At 39.1% G+C, this 21,920-nt stretch overlaps 2 protein-coding genes and 1 non-coding gene across 17 annotated transcripts in view; all 3 read left to right on the top strand.

Annotated features, from left to right (window-relative positions):
* The window catches only part of PRRC2B (proline rich coiled-coil 2B), a 103,223-nt gene extending 92,046 nt beyond the window's left edge, over positions 1-11,177 (top strand). For 3 of the 8 annotated variants that reach the window (XM_074210873.1, XM_074210872.1, XM_074210880.1), the window contains 10 exons: positions 180-266; positions 913-1,017; positions 1,260-1,446; positions 2,338-2,435; positions 2,920-3,047; positions 3,368-3,608; positions 4,992-5,171; positions 5,718-5,809; positions 7,163-7,244; positions 9,083-11,177. In XM_074210873.1, coding sequence (XP_074066974.1) covers positions 180-266; positions 913-1,017; positions 1,260-1,446; positions 2,338-2,435; positions 2,920-3,047; positions 3,368-3,608; positions 4,992-5,171; positions 5,718-5,809; positions 7,163-7,244; positions 9,083-9,214 — 1,332 coding nt within the window. In that variant the 3' untranslated portion in view covers positions 9,215-11,177. The remainder of the gene's footprint in view (positions 1-179; positions 267-912; positions 1,018-1,259; positions 1,447-2,337; positions 2,436-2,919; positions 3,048-3,367; positions 3,609-4,991; positions 5,172-5,717; positions 5,810-7,162; positions 7,245-9,082) is intronic. The other 5 variants (XM_074210875.1, XM_074210874.1, XM_074210879.1 and 2 more) reach the window with 3 other exon arrangements.
* On the top strand, positions 1,774-1,858 carry LOC141510666 (small nucleolar RNA SNORD62). Its single transcript, XR_012475096.1, has one exon. It is a non-coding gene; the product is annotated as a small nucleolar RNA SNORD62 (small nucleolar RNA).
* Positions 9,236-21,920, top strand: part of POMT1 (protein O-mannosyltransferase 1) — a 59,516-nt gene continuing 46,831 nt past the window's right edge. The window contains exons 1-6 of one of the 8 annotated variants that reach the window (XM_074210883.1): positions 14,948-15,069; positions 15,299-15,355; positions 16,622-16,767; positions 19,639-19,745; positions 20,505-20,561; positions 20,968-21,114. In XM_074210883.1, coding sequence (XP_074066984.1) covers positions 16,646-16,767; positions 19,639-19,745; positions 20,505-20,561; positions 20,968-21,114 — 433 coding nt within the window. In that variant the 5' untranslated portion in view covers positions 14,948-15,069; positions 15,299-15,355; positions 16,622-16,645. The other 7 variants (XM_074210888.1, XM_074210881.1, XM_074210882.1 and 4 more) reach the window with 7 other exon arrangements.

Raw genomic sequence — 21,920 nt, 5'->3', positions numbered from 1 at the left:
TGGAAATAATGTCATTTTGTTGAGCACAGGGGGAATGTTTGGCTGATTATGTGGCTTTTTGTTTAATGCTTCTTATTGGATTTTTTGGGTTGCTGAGTTTGGAAAGCAGGTATATTTTCAGCACCCCTAAATCATGGACCTGGAATGGTCTAAGTGGGATGCTTGTTTCCTTCTTTCAGGACTCTGATTTTAGCTTGCCTCCTGGCTCTGCCTCCAGTACTGCAGCAAACCCGGTTGTCAAACTGCAGGATGCCTTGGCCAGTAATGTAAGTGTAACCCACCTCCTGCCTTTCACTCATCCATTTATTGTTTGGATGGTAAGAATACAGAAAGAAAATTTAAAACTTCATTTTCTTAAAATTATTTCAATGGATTTTCCAGTTATTCTTTATAAAAATGGCTTTAGAGTATCTGTCCTTTTATGGGGGCCTCTTTAGACTGTTCCATCCATAGCAAATGGATTTGGACCATGGAGTAGAGGCAGACTTGATTGCATTGTCTGTAATGGCATTTTAGTTATGGCATTTTCAGGACTTAGTCATCTGTGAAATCGTTCATTCCTGCCCAAGCACTAGTATCAATATATTTTCTGTAGTCCAGGCAGTATTATACTTGCATATCAAACCCTTTAAGCTCCTACTCTTCATTAAAAATTTGATTCAAATCCAAGCTATTTAAGTCATGAAATGGAGCTTTCTCAGATCTAGAATGTGTGGCTTATTTTGACTTTGACTATTAATATATTCCGTTAGCCACAGGCAGATCAGCTTCTGGGTACATGTGCCAAAAAATTAAGCTTACTATTTTACTTATGCTTTCTCTTAATTTCTTTTTTTTTGAGTTCTTTTTTCCTTCATAGAGATTTTTTTCTTCCATGCTGTACTTATGACCTTCCCTTTTTGCTCTTTCCAGGCAGGGTTAACACAATCTATTCCCATTCTCCGAAGAGATCACCACCTCCAGCGGGGTATCAGTCTGAACCCAATGTCTTTCCCTACAGCCGACCTCACTCTTAAGGTAAGGATCCTGCTACTGTTTGAATGACTGAAACTTTATTTGTTGTAGAGAAGATATATCATTTTTCTCTTATATTTGAGTCTTTAGATTTTCCCAGAGTAGTTTTATTTATATATATATATATATATATATGTATATATATATATATATATACATATATATATATATATATATATCTGTTTTCATTATCTACTGCTTATTACTATTAATAATTTTTATCTCCCTCCCCTCCCCTTCTAAAGATGGAATCTGCACGCAAAGCTTGGGAGAATTCACCCAGTTTGCCTGAGCAGAATTCTCCAGGAGCTGGTTCAGGCATCCAGCCTCCTTCCAGTGTTGGAGCTTCCAGTGGGGTTAACTACAGCTCTTTTGGAGGAGTTTCTATGCCACCTATGCCTGTGGCATCTGTAGCACCTTCTTCTATTCCAGGTATCTTGTTCTCATCCTGATTAGGTTTCAAGAGGTCCAACTTGTGTTATAGCAACAACCCTTCTTGCCTTGATTTTTGGAGTTTGTATAAATATTTGTCTCTTAAGTCCAGGTGGTCATATACACCTTTTACTTTGTGATGAGCTCAACTATCACTTTCTTAGAAGTCCATTTCCAAAGGCAGCTTTAAGAAATGTGGGTCCTAGGTCATTTGTGCTAAAGTTCTATACATTGGTATCTCAGAAAAATAGCTTACTATGAATACAGGTTATAGGAATTTTGAGGGTCCCTGCCACAGACACATACACACTTCCCAACAGCATTGAGTCTCTATGATGTATTCCAATAGATCCTTCTGACCCTTCAATGTGTACTCAATAAAAAGGGAAATGAAGAGACATTACCTGAGAGACTTAAGGCTGTTTATCTAGTTTTTTCTAGACTCCTGGCAAAATAAGAACTAAGAGAGGAAGAAGGCTGAGGTTAAGTTCAATTTTCTTTCTTTTATTATCTTAAGGGCTGCCACCTCAAGTTCTAATGCCTTAGACCAAGTTTTCCTGTTATGCATATTGGCTAAAATAGCTTCTTGATGCCCTTTTCTGACACCAGAATCTAAAATACAAATATCTAAATATAGTTAGGTAGTTGACCGTTGTGGTAGATGCCAAGATGGTTTGGCATCTTATCTCTATCATGAAGGTTTCCAAACAGATTTTTGTATAATGCTTTAAAGTATATAAAGTACTTGACATACATTAATGTAAGGAAAAGGTTGAGGAATTTTGTAGATGCTCAGTCACTGGTTTGTGTTCCTACTTTCTAAGTGTCTGAGGGGGATTGACTAACCTGGGAAGAAAGATTGCATGATTTCTTGTTGATTTCCAAATTTAGGTAATCACATCCCACCTTTATATCTGGATGGCCATGTGTTTGCAAGTCAGCCCCGTCTGGTCCCCCAAACCATACCTCAACAACAAAGTTACCAACAGGTAAAAGTAGTCTAGAAATTAGCACACTCTGAGAATTAAAGGAAAATATCAAGTTAAATACTTTTGAATTAAACCTTTCCTTATATAAATTTTTCTTCCAATTGGGATTCCTAACATATTTAATTCCCTTTGATAACCAAAAAGGAAGGTTTATTTCTCATTGTTAGAGTATCTTAGGGTGAAATAGTCATAGAAATGAATTTGGGCTAATTATGACAAGATCTTTCTATCAGTTACCTAAGAATTAATTCTTAAACTTTGCTTCTTTGAGATAGTGGACCTTCCTCTTAGTTCCTTTGGAACTATATATAAGATTGCTATGGGGGACAGGGATGTGAATATTGTATATTTTATAGTATAATTTTATCAGTCTGGCGGAATATATATGGAATGTATTTAGGGTAACAAAAGGCTTGAGGTTGCTCTTGTTCTGTTTCTCATCATCTTGCTTTTTGTTTATTTTTTTCCCTTCTTTTTCTCCCAGGCTGCAGCTGCCCAACAGATTCCAATTTCTCTCCATACGTCTCTACAGGCACAAGCTCAGCTTGGGTTGAGAGGTGGACTTCCTGTCTCCCAGTCTCAGGAGATGTATAGTTCCATACAGCCCTTCAGGTAATACACACACACATGCACACAAACACACACACACACACACAATTCTTCTTTTGGAACTACTCTGTATTTCTGAAATCACTTTGAAAATAGGGTCTTGAATATGATATTTGACTTAAATTTCTTTGTCCTATCTGACCATTGTTTCTGATAGGCCTTCATTGTTAATTATTTGTTAAAAGTTAATTGTTTTGTGTAGTGGAAGCTATATTATTTGATTGATTTCAAGTGCTTTTCCAGCCTGGTAAAGCTTATTTTGGGGGTTGGAAGTGATATCATCAAAGAATAAACTTGTTCTGATAAAAAGATTTCTTCTTTAGATCTCAGGTGTACATGCACCCCAGCCTGTCCCAGCCCAACACTATGGTCCTAACTGGAGGAACTGCCTTGAAGCCTCCTTATTCTGCTTTTCCGGGCATGCAGCCCTTAGAAATGGTCAAGACTCAGTCTGGATCTCCTTACCAGCCAATGAATGGAAGCCAGGCTCTGGTATATGAGAGTCAGCTCAATCAGGCTGCTGGAATGGGGGCCTCCCAGATGATGGACTCCCAGCTAACACAGGTTAGAAATAAGCTGACATAAGGGAAACAATTTTTATTTTGTTTCTTAAATTTTTCTGGTTCGTCTTTAAAACTTTGGTAACATCCCAATAGTTAGGGTATTTTAGCTGACAGAGAATAAGGAGCATAGAACCATTTCTCCCTTTGTTGGTCATAAGACATGATCTTTTAGAACTAAGCTATAAAAGGTACAAAATAGAGAAAACAATTCCTTTGAGTTGAAAGGATCATGGTTTAAGTCTTCTCTCTGACAAATATTGAGGCATTGATAGAGGGAGAGTTTCTTTATCAAGATTTTATAGTACCTAAAAAAAAGAGTTTATAGTGAAATTATGGGGTTAAAAAAATCATTCCATAAACTTATTGTTCCCATTATAATGTCCATATCCGAGTTTAAGATTACTTCCTGGGTTAAACACTTTCACTATTAAAGGTATGAGCTCTAAATTTCATTGATTAGATGAAGAGGAGACAGGATTTAACCTGCATTTGCATAATTATAAAAAGCAGGGTACTTATTAATGAACAGGATTTATATAGTACTTTATGTACTATATATATTCTTATGCATTCTATAGACTTTATTTTCTTTCTAGTATAGAATCATCCCCTATTTCCTGTTATTACAGAATTTGATTCAACAATTATCTATTAAACATTATTTAAAGCAAGGTGTTTTGCTAGGTCCTGGGATTAATGGCAAAAGTGAGGTTAAACATAATTTCACTTTTGATCTCAAGCACTATATTTGGACATCAAAATTCAGAGGCAAAATTCTTCATGTCTCCAAAAGATTCAAGAGTTTTGGTGAAAAAGATGCCTAGTATGTCATCAGGTTCATCTTCAGTGAATTGATTAATATGGGAAAGTGTAGCAGCAGATAAAGAAGCTTTCTAAGATTTAATATATATAGTATTTTCAGTTTGTAAAAGGAAAAAAAAACAGTTTTCAGAAAATATCAGCCCTAACTCTGCAGTCTGTAAGCCAATGTCACAATGTGTTTCAGATTGCTTTGTGTCTCTGCAATATCTCTCTTATTATCATGGAATCCCAGAGTCCAGTTTTAACTCATTTTATGCCACTGAAGCAAAACCCTCCTGAATGCCCAGCTTTCTCTTGTAACAATTTACCTAAGTAAAAATTGGTTAGTAGAACCAGGCTTAGTCTATACTAAGAAAAAGAAATGAAATCTGAAGAAGGAAAGTGTGTATACATAGACATTTTCTATAATGAGCTATCTCTATGAAGGTACCTATATCTATATGTTTATCCATCACTGTATATAAATATATTCATAAAAATTTTGAAATATTGTGTTTGATGAGAAAAGGAGGGGACAATAGTCATTTTAATTTGTTTTGATTGAATATCCATTATTTTTCAGCAGTTAACAATGCCGTTGCCTGGTTCCCAACTACCTTTGCCTCGCTATGGTTCTGGTCAGCAGCCATTGATTTTACCACAGTCCATTCAACTGCCTCAGGGGCAGAATCTCTCTGTAGGAGCTCCCCGAAGAATCCTCCCACCTGGAACCCAGCCTTCTGTCCTTGCTACCAGTAGAGAGGTAAAGATTGACCCTAATCAGGCTGTGAGAAAGTCTTGGTGTTGGATATTATTACCTTATTTTTTTTTTTAAATAACAGCTGAGGCCTGATAGAGAAGGTATTTAAGATTGAAGCTTTATGGGGGTGGCTGGGTGGCACAGTGGATAGAGCACTGGCCCAGGAGTACCTGAGTTCAAATCCGGCCTCAGACACTTAATAATTACCTAGCTCTGTGACCTTGGGTAAGCCACTTAACCCCATTTGCCTTGCAAAAACATAAAAAAAAAAGATTGAAGCTTTATGGACATTCCCTTGTTGCTTTGAAATATTAGCTTTCCATTATCCCATCCTAAGTATCCACTATTAGGTTGTTCCTGTTTCTAAGAAAGCCTTTATTTTTAATCCCTAGAGTTTCTGAGTGTTGGTTTAACCCCAAAGATACTGCCCTGTAAGGGAAGTCTAGTGTCTGTTGTATAAAATAAGCTCCAGTCTGACACAGTGTAGCAAGGACTGAGTTGAATCCTGGTTTCACCACATGATGAATTCTTACCTCTTATCTCCCTTAGTCCTCTCAGATGGAGATGAAAGGATTTCACTTCGCTGAAGGTAAACAGAACATCCCCTCCGGAGGGTCTGTTCCATCACCACAGACCTACAGGTAAAGAAGCTATGGTTGTTAGATCCTGAACTGCCAAAAACTCCATGTGATTAAACCCTAGTTTGTGGAAAACGGCGGGGGGGTGCTTAAATGTTGGATTTGGGGATCCTAGGAGAAGTCAAGTTAGAGCATTAATGACATATCTTTTGTTAAATTTTTTTTTTAAAGATTCTGTGTTTTACAATCTGGGTTTCAGATGGCATTAGAAAGTCAAAAGTAGAGATGTGAAAAGCCTTAGTAATTTGATCATCCTAAATAATATATTGAGTTGAAGAATTTCCTGAGAAGTCAGTTGGCAAATACTTAGTTTTGCTAGAAAGTGAGGTTTTCCCCCTTTTCTCCAAAGAACCAAGGGGTCTTACAGAGCAAAGGTATCTAGAGATAGAAGCCTTATTTTATTGATAATGAAGTTGCCTCTCAATTGTATTCTCACCATAAATGGCCAGTTAGGCTTCTGGGAGGGTACTTTTTCCAGTTACCATGCATGGTTTTCCCCAAACAAGCTACCAAGATGGCTTCTTTACTCTTTTTGAATCTATGGCAGCTCCTTAACTTGGGGGGGGGGGGTGAGACATATAGAAATAACTAAATATAGTGCTGCTAATATAATGCCTACAAGGCTAGGGAAAGGAGTATCTGAAGCTGGACCTATACATTTGTTTTGATTCAGTGTTGGAAATATAGCATTCTAATACCTCTAAATTCTAATACCTAATAATAGTATTCATTATTTGTCTTCCTTTAGTTGCTTTAGGTAGAGTTAGAAGATGTGTGTTTGTTTCTTTAACATTCCATTTTTTTAATTAAATTTTTGATATCCTGTTTTTGTTTTTCAGTTAAAGTTTATATATATACACAAATATGTCACAACTTCAATTCCCTGTTGAGTTGCCAGACATTAATCCAAGGAGCTATTAATTTAGTAGTCAGGTTAAACCAAAATACCAAGAAAACCTTATTTCAAATGGGTTTTTCCCCCTAGTATTTCACTGTACATTGACCATTACACAATTCATCAGAGAAATGTTGGTTTCATTAGTCCTGTATGTATATCTCATACTTTCTCGAGATCTGTTTTAGATACTAAGGTTGCAGTTCCTTAGTTGAGAATTATTGGCCACATACTTCTGCCTTTTCTCTCCTTAGAACACCTCTCCTAGTTTTTAGCTCCATTCATTCTGTTGCCTTAGACCTTAAATTTTTCATCTATGTGTTCTGCAGACTGCCCAGATGGGTCCAGATGCCCCTGGCCAAAGAGGACCTTTCTTCATGCTTCCTCCATATACTAGGCTTTTGTTCCATTTTTGTGGTGATACTTTGTGTATTCTCAACCACTCCCTTTGGTTTTTTCAGGCCTAGCTCTGCTAGCCCCAGTGGGAAGCCATCTGGACCAGCAGTTAACATGGGCTCTGTGCAGGGACACTACGTTCAACAGGTAGAAGATGGCTTTCCAGACCTTGTCCTGTACTCTTTGGCATTTTTCTAAGTGCCCAAAGAGAGGGGAACATTTCATTCTGTTGAGAATACTCCTTTTTTAAAAGGAAGAATGTGTAGGAGGCTAGAGCATGGGATTGGTAGTCAGGCTGCCTGGCTTCTTTTCCTGTCTCTGCCCCTGATACTTTGGTTGAGTTACTTGTTTTTCTAGGCCTCAGGCTCTCCTTTCCCTCCCAGAATAAGGGAGAATGCTAAACTCTTCTACAAATGATGCTTATCAAGGTATAATGTTTATCAATATATAGAGATCTTTGCATGAAGAGAGGCACTCTGGAAGACTATTAGGTTTGTGTGTTAACTTTAGTAGAGAGAGACAGAATCAGAGATGGAGAATGGCAAAGACAGGGACTTAATAAAGTGTCTTAGCCCCAGTGTGCTGCTTTGATTGGGTAAAATCATTGATGAATGCTACATATAGATGGAGTTAAATTTTCATTTTGCAAGAAAAATAGCATTATTATTATTATTATTATTATTATTATTATTATTATTATTATTTTCACCATTATATTGTACTATTATTCTTAAAACATGTAGGACCCACGAAAGTTCCGGAGAACTTAGCAATATGGGTTTTTATTTGGCATTTCTTATATACAGCTAGGGGGCACGGGATATAAAACTGGACCCAGAGTCAGAAAGACAAGCTCAAATCTGGCTTCAGACACTCAATAATTGTGTGAATCTGAGCAAGACACTCCATCCTATTTGCCTCAGTTTCCTCATCTATAAAATGACCTGGGGAAGGAAATGGCAAATCATTCCAATATCTCTGCCAAGAAAACCCACAAAGAGTCAGAAATGACTGAACAACACTTCACCAAATGTTTTGAAGTATCTTACTTCTTGATTTAAAAGGAATTAACTTTTGAAGCTTTTTTCCCCCAAATAAGAACTGCTCTTTGAAAGTAAGGGGAGGACATGGTTAAGGTTAGCCACTATTTTTAATAGTTTTACATGTATTGCTTAAGAATTCTGTTACGTTAATTGTTAAAGCTCATTGTCTTTTGGCCTGGGGGAATACATTTTATAAACTGGACTGTTATTTCTTGGGTGTATAGTTTGAAGACTAATAGATGTGTCACTGAAAATACCTTGAAGGAGTAAATGTGAGAGGCAGCATGGTAGAATGAAATAAGGCTGAGTTTGGAATCAAGAGGATCTGTATTCAAATCCCTGCTCTGCCCACTGGAACACTGGAAAAGCCACTTAATCTTTCTGGCCCTCATTTCCTTTGTCTGTAAAATGAAGGAACTCCACTAGATATCCTCTTAAGGTCCCTTCCATCCTTAGATGTGAGCCTATGAGTGAAGCCTTCTTTCGGCAGTTGCTGGGTTATCTCTTGCCTTTCTTCCTCTCTAACTTCAATCATAGTGGGAAAAGGTTCATAGTCTGGTGGGGTTTAAGGAAGTCTCCCTGCAGGTGTTTTATGTCATATGAGATGAAAATGTCATGAATCAAAAAAAAGTTGCAGCTTAGTAAATCAACAATTTCCAAATCCTCATTGTTAGTATTTCTCCAAAAAACATACTTGGGTCATCACTACCCTCTCTCCCCAAGTTACTCTGCCAAAAGTTCTTTGAAAGGGAACTAGATAGTGTTGAAGTTTCTTATGAATTTTTTAAAGTACCTTTCGGTCTAGCACTTCAGCTAAAATATGGATCACTTAGTTTTTTTCTTTTCAGCCCTACATCAGGAAGGGGGATGGTGGGAGCTTTGTATTTAATCAAAAGTTCAGCATATTGAGCTTGTTTTCCTCTTTTTTCTATTTGTCCAAAGACAAAACGAGTGGATGAAAATAAACCCAGCTTGGGAACTGTGAAATTGCCAGAGTCAGCCTCTGCCCCACAGATGAAGCGAACTGGAGCAATCAAACCTCAGGCGGTGAAAGTTGAAGAGAGCAAGGCCTAGGAGTGCCTGTTTGATGCCTACCATGCCAGCTCACACACAAACACAGCACCGCCGCTGTCCTTATACAATTGGATGCTTGGAAATCTCACCAGATCCATCATCCAACAACTTGACTTTGACTTGACTCAAGTGACATCTTCAGATTTTTCTCCCTTTGTCTCCCTTCCCCTTTCCCTTAACTCCTTTCTCTTACAACAATGGATATGACACTGACCTGCTTGCTTTAATAACAAAACAGGCAAATAATCCTTTCCACCCTGACCTATTCCATCCTTCATTCCCTCCATGACTGTTGAGTGGTTCAAACTGTTTGTGCAGTGCAGGTTCACCTTCCAGTTCCCCCTGTAACTCAGACCCCTGCTGTCATCAAGTTCATTAAGCAACAACAGCCTTCTCTTCCCATATTTTCTCCCAGGCACAGTAGTATGCTAATAGCAGGGGTGTTTTAGTTTGAAGTTTTTCATTTTAAAAGGCAGCTGAGGTTTTTAACGAAGGAAAAACAAAAACAAAATGTCAAGCTGTAGTGATATAGCAAAATGTTTATATGTTTTTTCTGCTTCTTCTCATTCATCACTTCTAACCAAAATAGTTTCCTTTAACCTCTCTCCTTCATTTTCTATGTTGCAATACTGCTTAAGAACTGACTCTAAAACCATTGTTTCCCCCACTTGCTTCCTTAAAGAGCATTTGCAACAACAAAAGAAAGAAAAGGAGAACTCTTTAAGCTTTTGGTAATGTGGCATTTTTGATTCTCACTAGAAGTGAATTTGTAAATAAGACATAAGAAAGATTGAAATATTGATTGTATCCTGACTCCTGTCCAGGTTATTTTGGGAAGTTTGTTGCCCAAAAAACAGGATGACATTTTCACCACGAGGGAAGATATGTAGACCCATCTGAATCTAGTTGAGAGACTGCCTCCCAGGACAGCCAGTGAGAAATTGTGGATTTGCTAATTCACTAGTGTATTCCAAATTTCTCCTCTTGCATGAATGAGAAGAGCTGACCCAATGAGTTTCCTCTAGTTGTATCAGTCTCCGTGTTGTGCAGGTCAATTCTCTCCAGCATCCTTGCCTCTCTGGGCTGAAATATGTGTGCACCTGCTTTATTTTCTGAAGCTCCTGAGTTGTGCTCCTCCCTTAAGTGGCCTCTGGTCCTTCTGTGTTTTCCAGAGCTCATCACTAAGGAAACAGTGGAAATTGATCTGCATAACAGTAATGGTGCACAAATTATTTTTCATCTTTTAGCAAGAATGTATGGTCTGTCTACAAGGCAGTTTTAAGTCTCTTTTTCTTCCCTCTGCAAAGCAGATGTAGGCTGCTTCTGGATCATATGAAACTTGGACTCTACAGCAGGTATCTCGAAGATCATAACTATTTTCTCTGGAAAATGGACCATGTCTTACTTAAGTCATCTGAACTGCCTCCAGCTAAATGTCTATGCGAGCTATGTTCTTTTCAAGATAACACCAACAAAAAAATTGTGATTCTGTCACTTACAGATCAGGGGAGAAAGTTTACATTTTTCCCATGCTCTTCTGATGACCAACCAGCCATCTTTGAATAGGAATGATTACGGTCTGGTATCTCTCTACTGGTGGTTCCAAAGAAGACTTTTTGTATGAGGAGGGCATTGTAAATGGGATTATCAGGTGGTATTATAAGACTTAAGTCCTCCAGGGTTTTATAGGGATGCATTTAAAGTTACAAGCTAGGTATAAATGTGGATGTTTATACAGTAGGCACAGCTCTTCCAGCTATTTCCCCACATAAGTAATGACATGTCTTCTTTTGCCCCTCATAGAATGTGGGAAAATCGAAATCCTTACAGAACTGTGCTAAATTACTTTCTCAATTCCTTGTTATTTTGATGATGGCTATAACTTTATAGTGGAGTATTGGTATTTCTTGTACTCAGTAACATCTGGGGATAGGGAGATTTGTTTAAGAATCCTTTTTTTTTTCCCATAGCCTTCACCAACCTGCCTCTCTCAGACCTTACACCAGCTTGACTATTTTTCTCTCTCATTCCCAACAGCCTTATCCCAGGAGCCTGTTCTCCAAGGAATGCCCTATTGTTGGATCGACCCAGCATTGGCCTGTCCCATGCATACATCATCTACTTTTCCTTCTCTTCCCCTATGCCTTGGAGCTTGTGTGAGCATATGAATAGTCTTCTACCTTTATTACTTCTCCCTCTGCTCCCCCATACCATGATCATTGCTGAGCTGTCCTTATACTGAGTCTGTCAGCTCAGGCCACACAAAATTAAGTCTCTAATTGTGTAGTTTAGAGACTCATTTAAATCTATTCACACAAGATTTAGGTGCACACTACTACTTTTACTTATCAAAAGGGGAAAAAATACTCTTCCTTTCATTATCCTATTATACATGACAGTCCTAAATGCTGTTACAGAGTTTTCTCTGAAAATAGTACATCCCTCAGGCATACAATGCCAACAAAATGATAGTACTTCCTGTTTGAAAAAGGCAAAATCAAGACAAGGTCACCTGTTCCCCCACCCTTTTCTCTTTTACTCCCCCAAAACACTAGAATTTATTTATACGTATTTGATGTTGTAGGTCTAGGTGAAAAAAAAGTAAATGTTTCACTGCTCTATTTATATATAATGTCTGAATTATTCTGTGCAGGAAAGGCCAAGAAATTGCATGTGAATTTCATTGCATTCACCACCAGTTTCTTTTCTTCTCTAAGATACAAATTTAAAATCAGACTTTTTTGAGGGCCAGTGAGAAACCTTGATGCTCTTATGTCCCTTTGTCTGATGGAAAACATTTTTAGTGCAGAAACATTTTTAAGGTGCAATATCCCTTATCCTGTCATGCGGTTTTAGAGCTAAAGCTCCAGGTAATATGACTTGTGGTCCTGGAAGTTTAAACCCCTGCTCTCCTGTGCAGATACATTCAAAGGCTTTTTTGGGGGGTTTTATCAGTTCCTTGGAGGGAACAGAACAGATTACACAGTTAAAAAACAAACCAAACTATAGTCCTTTTTAGGTAATAGTGAATTTTAGCTCTTCTGCTACTAAGGTGATGGTTGAGAATTAGCTCACTGAATCTTTGCTCAAGGATTGCTTTGGTCTTGAATTCCAGTCAGCTTTGCCCAAGCTGTTATTCAAGTGCGGTTTCCATTAGAGAAGGGAAACCTGTGTTGCTCCACAAGTGGTCTTAGAAAGCTGTGTTTTGCCTCTCTATTACCTTCTTGGTTAAGCAAAAGTCCAGAGTAAAATATCTGTGTAATTGTAGTATGTTGTCTATCCAATGACTAGTTGTCTATCAGCTATCTTAAGTCTGGTTTTGTTTCTTGTCAGAACTTTGTTTTTTTAAGTTTGTCATTACTAACCTCTGGCTTTAGGTTTCATCTTAGGGGAAAACACAAAGTGAAGTTAGTATATGCTCAGATGTACAGACAGAAGGTGTGGTTTCTATTTTCAGAAACTACAACATCTTTCCTCATAACTATTGCAGAGCCACATTTGGGGATATTTTTGGGGATCATTTTTAAATCTGGATATCGATTATGCCCAGCTTGTGTGTTGGCCTTTTTCTATGCTCCTAGATCTGCCTTCTAGATGTTTACTGCAAATCTTAAACTCTTACTGTAGCCATGGGGCTGCATGTAATGAGGCAGTGTGTTGTATGTATTTGTACATTTAGTTGTCATAAATTACATATGAATGCACTGTCATCATGTAGCAGATTTTCCCAGGCACACAATTGGTCCCTATGACCCAATTACTTCTCAGTGCTTGTTGACTTCCTTCCTCAATAAGCAGGGGAGCTGGTGAGTTTTTGTTTCCCATTCCATACATCTCTTCTTCCCCCCCCCTTTTTTTTTTTTGCTTATCATAGGGTAAGCTCAGAGTCAATGCTGTTATTTACTTCTGAAAGCCAGTGGCACTGAAGTTTTCTTTTGTTAAGTTTTCTGATGGAATGGGTAATACAAATGTCAGGAAAATGAGCCCTCCCAACTCATTGGTGTCACCCAAAGACAAGTGGATTAGTTTGGGATTGTAATAGTGATTTTATAACAAAAAGATAAACTCTGATGTATATGAAATCTGGTAGTCACCCAGAGCAGCTAGCTGTGCCTACTGTTGCTGCCAATTAATATGACTACAGTGATTTCCCTGGCTCATCAGAACATCTAATGGTTGCCTCATTTCTCCTAATTCCCTCACCCAACTCTATTATGTTGGCCCTGGAAATGATAGTAGTGGCTTATGACCACATTAGCATGTGGAGGCACCTCTTAGTGTAAACCCATTTAGGCTCTATGGATGACATACATTGTTTTTTATTGGGGATATTGTACTCCTTAAAGCTTTTAACCTCATGCCCTGTATAGTAAAAGATTTTGTTTGGGTTTTTTGTTTTTGTTTTTTTGGCCTTTCCTCTCTTTGTCTTTCATGTAGACCAGATATTTGAAAGGGCAGACGATGGATAAAAGTGTAATGTGCAACCTGTTTATATATTATTTTTTGGAAACTATTTTAACTTGGATGGGAAACTAGAATCACGGAATCACCAGGCCAGTGGTGGCACTCTCTTGCCCTTTCCCTCCGTTTCAGTACCTATTGTTTCTCCTTTCAAATATGTGATTGTATTAGCTCTTTCCATATGAAAGAATTCTCCTTATTTAAATAAAAAAAATTTTAAAAATAAAGCATATTTGCTTTCTCAAATTTTGTGTAATGTTTTGATACTTTTACTTGGTGAGATTGATTTGTGTCTCTTTGATGGCTGGTTTATAAATTCTTTTTGCATATTAAATGAATTCAGGAATCTAAACTGAGAGAAAAAAACTTGTATACTTATTGTTTGGCAAGCTTTTGCTTTAAGGACAGTTAAAGGAAAGCTTTATACTGCACATTTCAGGATTGACAGATGTGGAATTCTTTTTAGGGGAAAAAACTCCATCATGGATAAGTTCCCTGTAAGTATTCCTAATAGGAGAAGTCTCAGGCAACTTTCTGAATTCATTGAGGACACCACGTAAAAAGAAACATTAGGGACTTTGCTAAAGTGTCTGTTTCTTAAGTTCGAGTCTTAGAGGGTCCTTGATCCTGACACTACGAGCAGATGAGGATCAACATACAATAACCATAAAACATCATTCTGCCCTCTGGCTCGCACCCAACACTCAGTTTGGTCAAACCAAAAAAAGAAGGGAGGAGTATGAGAACAAGCTCTGCGGAGAGCTAAGGGGTCGGAAGGTCGGCTCCGAAGGAAAACGACAAAAACTCATTAAATTCAGTGCAGAGTCCTGGCAGAGACGCAAAGATGAGGCCGGTCCGCCTTTCCTGAAAGCAGTGCAGTAACTGGGACAGCACCGGCCCTGGAGTCAGGCGTAACTGAGTTCAAATCCGGTCTCAGACACTTAATAATTCCCTAGCTGTGTGGCCTTGGGCAAGCCACTTAACCCCATTGCCTTGCAAAAACCTAAAAGAAAAATAACCGAAGCAAGGACTAGAGATCCAGGACGGGCAAGGAGATTGCCAAGAGCACCGGGAACAGTTGGGAACGGCTGCTTCTGGCTTTGGCGTGCGCGGTGCTTCCCGTCCCGTCAGCTGGGCGGCGTGCTGGAGGAGAGCGCGGGTTTGGACGGGGATGAGAAACGCGCCTCTTGGCTTCCCAGTGCGCACGCGCCGAGGGCGTCGGTTCTCGCTGGCCGAATCGGCGCGGAGCGCGGTGCGCACGTGACCCGCGGCGCCGCCGCCGTTGGGCCGCCTCGCAGGCGCGGCTAGTCGAGCCGGATGCATCGTCCGAGCCTGGGCCGTGGAGCTCGCGGCGCGCCAGCGGACGCGGATGAGGGGGTTACCGCCCGAGCTCGGTGATTTTCCATTTTAAATGTCCGCCCGGGGGGACGTAAGGCCTCTCCGCGCTCCTCGCCGAGCCGGGTCGAGGGTCGCGGGGACTCGGGTGGTAGAGCTCGCCGCGTCCAGACCCCCCCCCCCCGGCTGACCAGAGAGGGAAACTGAGGCCGGGGGGTGCTACACAGAGAGGGCAGATGGGGGGGCCCACGGCCGGACTTCTCCGACCCTCGGCTTCCTCATCCGCAGGCCCCGGACCCGGGATTTCTCCGGAGTAGGGAGAAGACACGCCGTGGAGCCGCGCAGGTTGGGCCCCCCAGCCCCGGAGCGGGGAGGGATCTTACCGGGGGGGAGGGCCCAAATTATTTACAACCCCCCAAGCAGGACCGCGCGTCTGCCGTCACCAGCAGCAATGCTTCTGCAAATGCCCGTTCCGACCATCCGAGCACCCGTTTTAGGGACCTCGGACCACGGGGACCTGGAGTGGCCTGGCCAGGGCCCCCCAGCCGCCCCCCAGCCCGTGCTGCTTCTGGCCGGCACCTGCGGAACGGAGACCCCCGGCCTTGCCCGGCCACCTTGCAGAGCGGGCTCATGGAAAGCGCTCCTGAAGCCACACTTAGAGGACGGCCTTTGGCCCGAAGCCTCGCCGCCGAGTGGCCTCTCACCCGAGCTGCGCAGCCCAGCCTCTGGTCACTGCACGCCAGTGAATGCCCCTGGCCAGTGAGCAGCTGCACCAGGAGTTGCCAGCAGACTTCTCAGTAGAAGGTTGGCCCGGGTAACCCACTAAAAGAAATAAGAGTAATGGTCTGCAACTTATACTGATGAAACTATACATCCTTGAAGAACTGAAATATAAGCGTTATTAATGGCAGAGTCAGGATGAGAAACCTTGGATTCTCTGGTAGTTGAATCTTTCTTTCCTTATAGCATTTCTTCCTATCTGATCTGTCTTTTTTTCCCTTTGGTTTGGATCAGTGATTTCTTATGTGAGGGTAAGTCCTTTTTATAGAAACTTCTTCCAGTCAGTTAACATTTTATTTAGCGCTCGCTCTATGTCAGACATTGTGCTAAATTCTGTAGATAGAAAAGTCAGACAGTTCCTGCCCAAAGGAGCTTACATTCTCACCATGCATCCCCCAGTAATATAGATGGTGACTCATTTGTCTTGGTTGTCTGGGTCCTTGAGAGGTTAAGGGTACTTATGTGGCAGGATTTGATCCAAAGTCTTTCTGATTTCACCGACAACCATATAGCCATAATACCAGGCTACATCTCAAGTCTGTGTGACCCTATCAGTGAAGCATGTAATTTTAGAGTTGGAAGATCTCCAAGTTGAATCTGTTTTACAGATTAGATGACCATCTGGTTAAACCTCTTTATTTTAGAGATGGGGAACTTTCTAGAGAGGGAGGGATATGCTCAAAGTTACAGGTTTCATTCATTTGTCTTTGTATTTTTAGTATAACAGTTACTCTAATCAGTTATGATTCCATTAAAAATATTTTCCTAGACTTTAACCCTTTGATTATGGGTTCCCATTTGGTGACTGGCTTATTTCTTTCCATTTTACAGAGTGAATATCTACTTTTCCACAAGATGTTAGCATTTTTGAAGCACCCTATTCTTCTAACTACAGAAATCAACTTGAACTTAGTGATTCTGACAGTGGTGGCTTTGTTGAGTCGATTATGGAGATTGTCCTATCCACGGGCAGTAGTGTAAGCCGACTTCTGCATCTCTCAAATTTCAGAAGTTAGCCAAAATAAATTTCATTTATTTCAGGACTTGATTATGCAAAAAAAAATGTTAAAGAAATAATTCTCAGCCAGTTTATATCTTTGAAAGTAAGGACCAGGACCAATTTATTCATAAGCTACTCTAAATCCTTCAGGTTAGATCATAATAGTATATGGAACTTGATATGTTGAAAAAATAATTTTTATTCTTTCTGGACATTTTGATTTCCAGCTTATAATTGAGAATGTCAAACTCTGAAGGCTGTGCACTACCTGCTGTTATGCAATAAGAGGTAGAGGAAGGAAGGGGAGAGGGGAAGGAAGAGAACATGTTTGATGGAAGTCAGAAAATACTGGAGGATGGCATTAATCAAACATATAAATGTGCAGGCCTTGGGGAGTAGGGTTTCCATAATGATAGAAACTAGAGAAAGAGCCAAAAGTAAAGCACATATGTATGTGCTCATTAAATGAATGAAAACAAAGTGTTCTTGGGTGAGGCTGTTTTTCCTCCTTATACTTAGAACTCTGCTTGCTGAATTTCACAAATTTTTGTTACAAGACCTAACTTGTAGAACTACACAGTTAATGCCTCTGGAATAAACTTACTGGCTTATTGACTACAAAATTGGCCTAAGATCTCTGTTTTACAATTTTCTGCATCCCTGCAGAATATAGCTAGCAATTTCCCCTTTTGAGAAACATTTACTAAGAATAATTTAATTTTTTTTAAAAAAAATCACTTCCAATAAGACAGTTATCATAAGTCCTATTGGAAAACAACAGGTAATGGATATTCTTCAGAGTTTAATATTCTCAATTATGGACTGGGAACCAGAATATCTAGAAAGGGGCAGTCAGATAAGTAGGAGAGATGAGAGTAGTGTCTTGAAGAAGAAGAAAAATGTCCGTTCTTTATTCTTGAAAAAGATTATGATATCAGGAAGGTGATGCAATGACAAGCACATGAATTGGATTTGAGTGAGGAAAGCTGTGCTAAGCCACCAGCCTCACTTTCTCCTCCAGAGCCATCTGGGTCCAGTGACCAGATATGAATCAGGATGATTGGAGATGGCCCTGGATGTGAGGTAGGATTAAGGTCTCACAGCTAGTAAATAGCAAGTATCTGAGGCTGGATTCAAATTCCCATCCTCCTGACTCCAAGGCCAGTGCTCTATCCACTGCACCACCTAGCTGCCCTAGTGTTTTCAATACACTGAAGAGAATATTAAGAAGAGGATGATCTATAGTATCAAAGGCATTGAGGAGGATTAAGAAAAGACCATTCAATTTGGAAATTAAGAGATAATTGGTAATGTTGGAGAGAGCAATTTCAGTTAAATAATGAGGTTGGAAGCCAGAACGACTTAGAGTGAGAAGAGAGGAAACGGTGACCCATATTATAGATGTGTTGTCTTAAGGAATTTTAACAACAAAAGTCAGGAAAGGTGTAGGACTCTAGTTATTGAGGATGGTTCAAGGAAGGGTTTTTTGGGGAAGTTAGGAGAAACCAGTCATGTCTGTAGGCAGTAGAGAAGCAGCAGATAGAAAATGAGTGAAGGGAAGTGAGAAAGTAGAATTAAAAGAGGGAGCAATCTATTGAAGGAAAAGATGGAATGGGATCACTTGTGCAGGTAGAGGAATCTGTCTTAGCAAGAAGAAGGGCTACCTCTTTATGAGAGAGGGGTAAAGGTGGAAGTAGTGGTAGAAGGTTTCAGAGTAAGAGGATGAGAAAAAAGAACTCACAGAAAAACTTTCAGTAATGGCAAAAGCAATTTGAGGTTGAGGAGGAAAGAAACTGGATGGAGAGTGGGATAGTGAGTTGATTAGAGAGGTGTAGGATTGCCTAAAGGCATTAAGGGCCCAGGTGAGATTATTTAACATAAATTTGTAGTTATCCCCTTCGAACAGCTGTATGATTTTCTCCATCTTTGTGCAACAGCGCATTCCCAGGAACAAATGTAGTGAATCCAAGGCTGGGGGGGTGGGGGTGGGGAGAAGAAGAGAGTATAGGCAGTGCAAGGGAGATGGGAGATGGCCTGGGAAAGAACTGAAGGGTCATGGGATCGGAGATTACAGTGTGGGCATTTGGTATTAGACGGCAGAGGGATAGATGTAAATCAATGGACTGTGATCATATAAGACTATTTCAGAAGATATGGAGTGGGCAAATTTGTAGGTGATGGTAAGATCAAAGCTACTGGACAATCTATCTGAGTGCAGAGTAGAGAAATAGGTCATGGGAAATGAGTAACCTGAGGGACTGGGAGGTGAAGGTATTTGGAGTGTCAGTTTATATATTGAAGTCCTCTTAAATGTGGGTAGGAATAGGAGAACAGAAAAACTGAGCAAGGTACAGAGCTCAATGAGAAAGGAAGGGGAGTGTCCTGAAAAACAGCTATCAGGATTTTGATTAACTAATAGATGTGGATTTTATGGACTTGAGTGGAGTTCCTTAAAAGATTGTGGTAGGGAAAAAAATGGGAAGGCCATGGCAAGCAAGGAATATTCTACACTGGATCCAAAAATGTAAAGGGTATTAAATTCCAAACAGGAGTTTGAAGTCTGTTGTGTGCTATTGAAACTTTTTGAGTAAGGGGGCCTGTGGTCAGATTATACTGGAGGAATATCATTTTGGCAGTGATGTAGAGGATAGAGACTGGAGGCAGGGAAATAAATTAGGAGGCTATTACTATAATCTAGTCGAAAGATCACAGGGCTTTAACTAGATTAAAAGATGTTGAAGTGATAGAAACAGCAAAACTACATTATGCACATTCATTACAGGCATTGTTAAATTCACATTTGAGATTTCTGGTTAGATATAATACTATTCTTAATTTTTTTTCCCAGCTTTGATGAAGTCTACTATGGGCAATTTCTTTCACTTTACATGAAGCAGATATTCTTTATTGATGGTAGTGGACCACCACTTGGCCACATGTTGCTTGCTTTTGGAGGTAAACTTTGACAATAGTTTAAAAAGATCTTATTAATATTGGAACCTAATTTTTAATTTTTTCTTTCTCAAGTTTCCCTTAGTGGGGAGGAAACACTCTGTGTTTTATTTTCTGTAAAATGAAATGATAACTCTCATTTGTATAAGTTAAACTACGTAGAAACTAATAGTTTATGTTCCTTAAGGTTTAGGGTTAAGGGTACAGTTATAGTTGAAAGGTATCTTCAAGGATCTTCTAGGAATCAATGGACTATAGATTTATGTTTTACTAGAAAACCTGGGCCTGGATTTATAGGGCAAGTCATGATCTATAATTTATCTCTAAGTTAACTCACAAAGTAAATATTAAAAACAAAAGCCAATAAAAGAACAATCTACTAAGAATGTTCTTTTTAGTAGTTTAAGTTTGAACATCTGAATGCTCAGAAAATGTACTGGAAAAGATAAGATTAATTTTAGTTTTCATTGTAATTTAGAATGTTCTAGAAGAAGAAACCACAAGGGCTTAATTTATTCTTGGATAATCAGAATACATGATAGGCTACATGAGGACATATACACTTAAAGTGTGCTGATATTATCTTCTTGCTAAGATCTTGAATGATAGAAAATTCTGGTGAATTAGTTTTTTTATCTCTAAAATAAGTTTTTTTGAGTTTCATATAATACATATAAAGTATTTTGCAAACTTTAAAGTATTATATAAATTGGAATTCTTTTAATATTAACAAATGTTGATGAATTTGGTCTTATATTTTAGGTTACTTGGGAGGATTTGATGGCAACTTTTTATGGAACAGAATTGGAGCAGGTAGAGGTTATTATTCATTTTCAGTTTTCCTTTATTAAATGTCCCACAAATTGGAATTGAGTGGTAATAACTTTTAAAAAAACTGGCAATATGGGAGTTTTTTGCTCAGTAAAATATTAAATCTGGAGTGTTGAGGTTATATGACTTCTTGAAAAAAAATGGTAAATGATATTTTTATCTCTTGCCCATCCTCCCTTTTTGCCTGATAATTGATTCTGTTGTATGAGTGATATTAATTGCAGAACATAGATGACCACTAATTTGTACCTTACTACCTTGATCTAAAGTCATGTAAATTATTTTTTGGCTATTGTACATACTTAGCCATTGTTCCATTTGAAAATATGCCTGTTTTATGCTAAGGTCATTTGTTCTCCAATCTGCATGCTGATATTTGCTTATTTTTTTCTAGAGTACAGTAATAATGTGCCAGTGTGGTCTTTACGCCTGTTGCCAGCTTTAGCAGGGGCGTTTTGTGTCCCTTTGGCTTACCAGATTGTATTAGAACTCCACTTTTCTCACTATGCTGCCCTTGGAGCTGCACTTCTGATTCTGATAGGTAAGAATGCTGAATTGAATTATTCTTGATAGAACATCATCACATTTTCAAAAGAAATTCTGCAGCTTAAACTACACATATTGTAGGAAGATTTTCATTCATTTGTAATTGCCCTGTAGCACCAACTACTTGATTCCAAAATATTTGACAATAAACTCAAAGTATGATTTATCCTCAAGAACTTCACAGAAGAACTAATAGTTTCATTTTCTAACTTTTGGGCTTAAGAATCAGAGTAATCATGGGGAAGCCCAAGACATGAGTTTGATGGTTCTTAAAAGGTGAATTATAAGGTACACATTTGAACATATACCAATTCTCAATGATATTTTTGCATCCATGATGATTCCTTCCTCATCATTTTCCTAAATAGTCATAAAACTTTTTCTTTCTGTGTTTTTTTTAAATCATCTCAAGCTAATCATCATGAAGTACTATTGTCTTGTCAAAGTCAATCAGTCTTATTAAACACCTATGTTTGAGATACTGTTCTAAGTCCTGGGGATACAAAGAAAGGTAAAAGACAATCACTACCCTGAAGAAGCTCCTCTAATGGAGGAGAGAGTGTGCAAACAATTATGTGTAAATATAATGTATATAGGATAAATTGTATTTACTCTCAGAGGGAAACCACTAGTATTAAGAGATATCAAGAAACGCTACTTTCTAGGAGGTAGGATTTTTAACTGGTACTTGAAAGAAGTTGGGGAAGCCAGACTTGGGGGGCAGTGAAAATGGAGTGTCTTGTATGAGGGACTGCAAGGGAGCCATTGAATCACAGAATACCTATAAGGTATGAGAAGATT

This window comes from Macrotis lagotis, chromosome 1 (genome assembly GCF_037893015.1).
Source record: "Macrotis lagotis isolate mMagLag1 chromosome 1, bilby.v1.9.chrom.fasta, whole genome shotgun sequence".
Classification (NCBI taxonomy): domain Eukaryota; kingdom Metazoa; phylum Chordata; class Mammalia; order Peramelemorphia; family Peramelidae; genus Macrotis; species Macrotis lagotis.
This window is presented reverse-complemented; position numbering and strand designations above follow the sequence as displayed.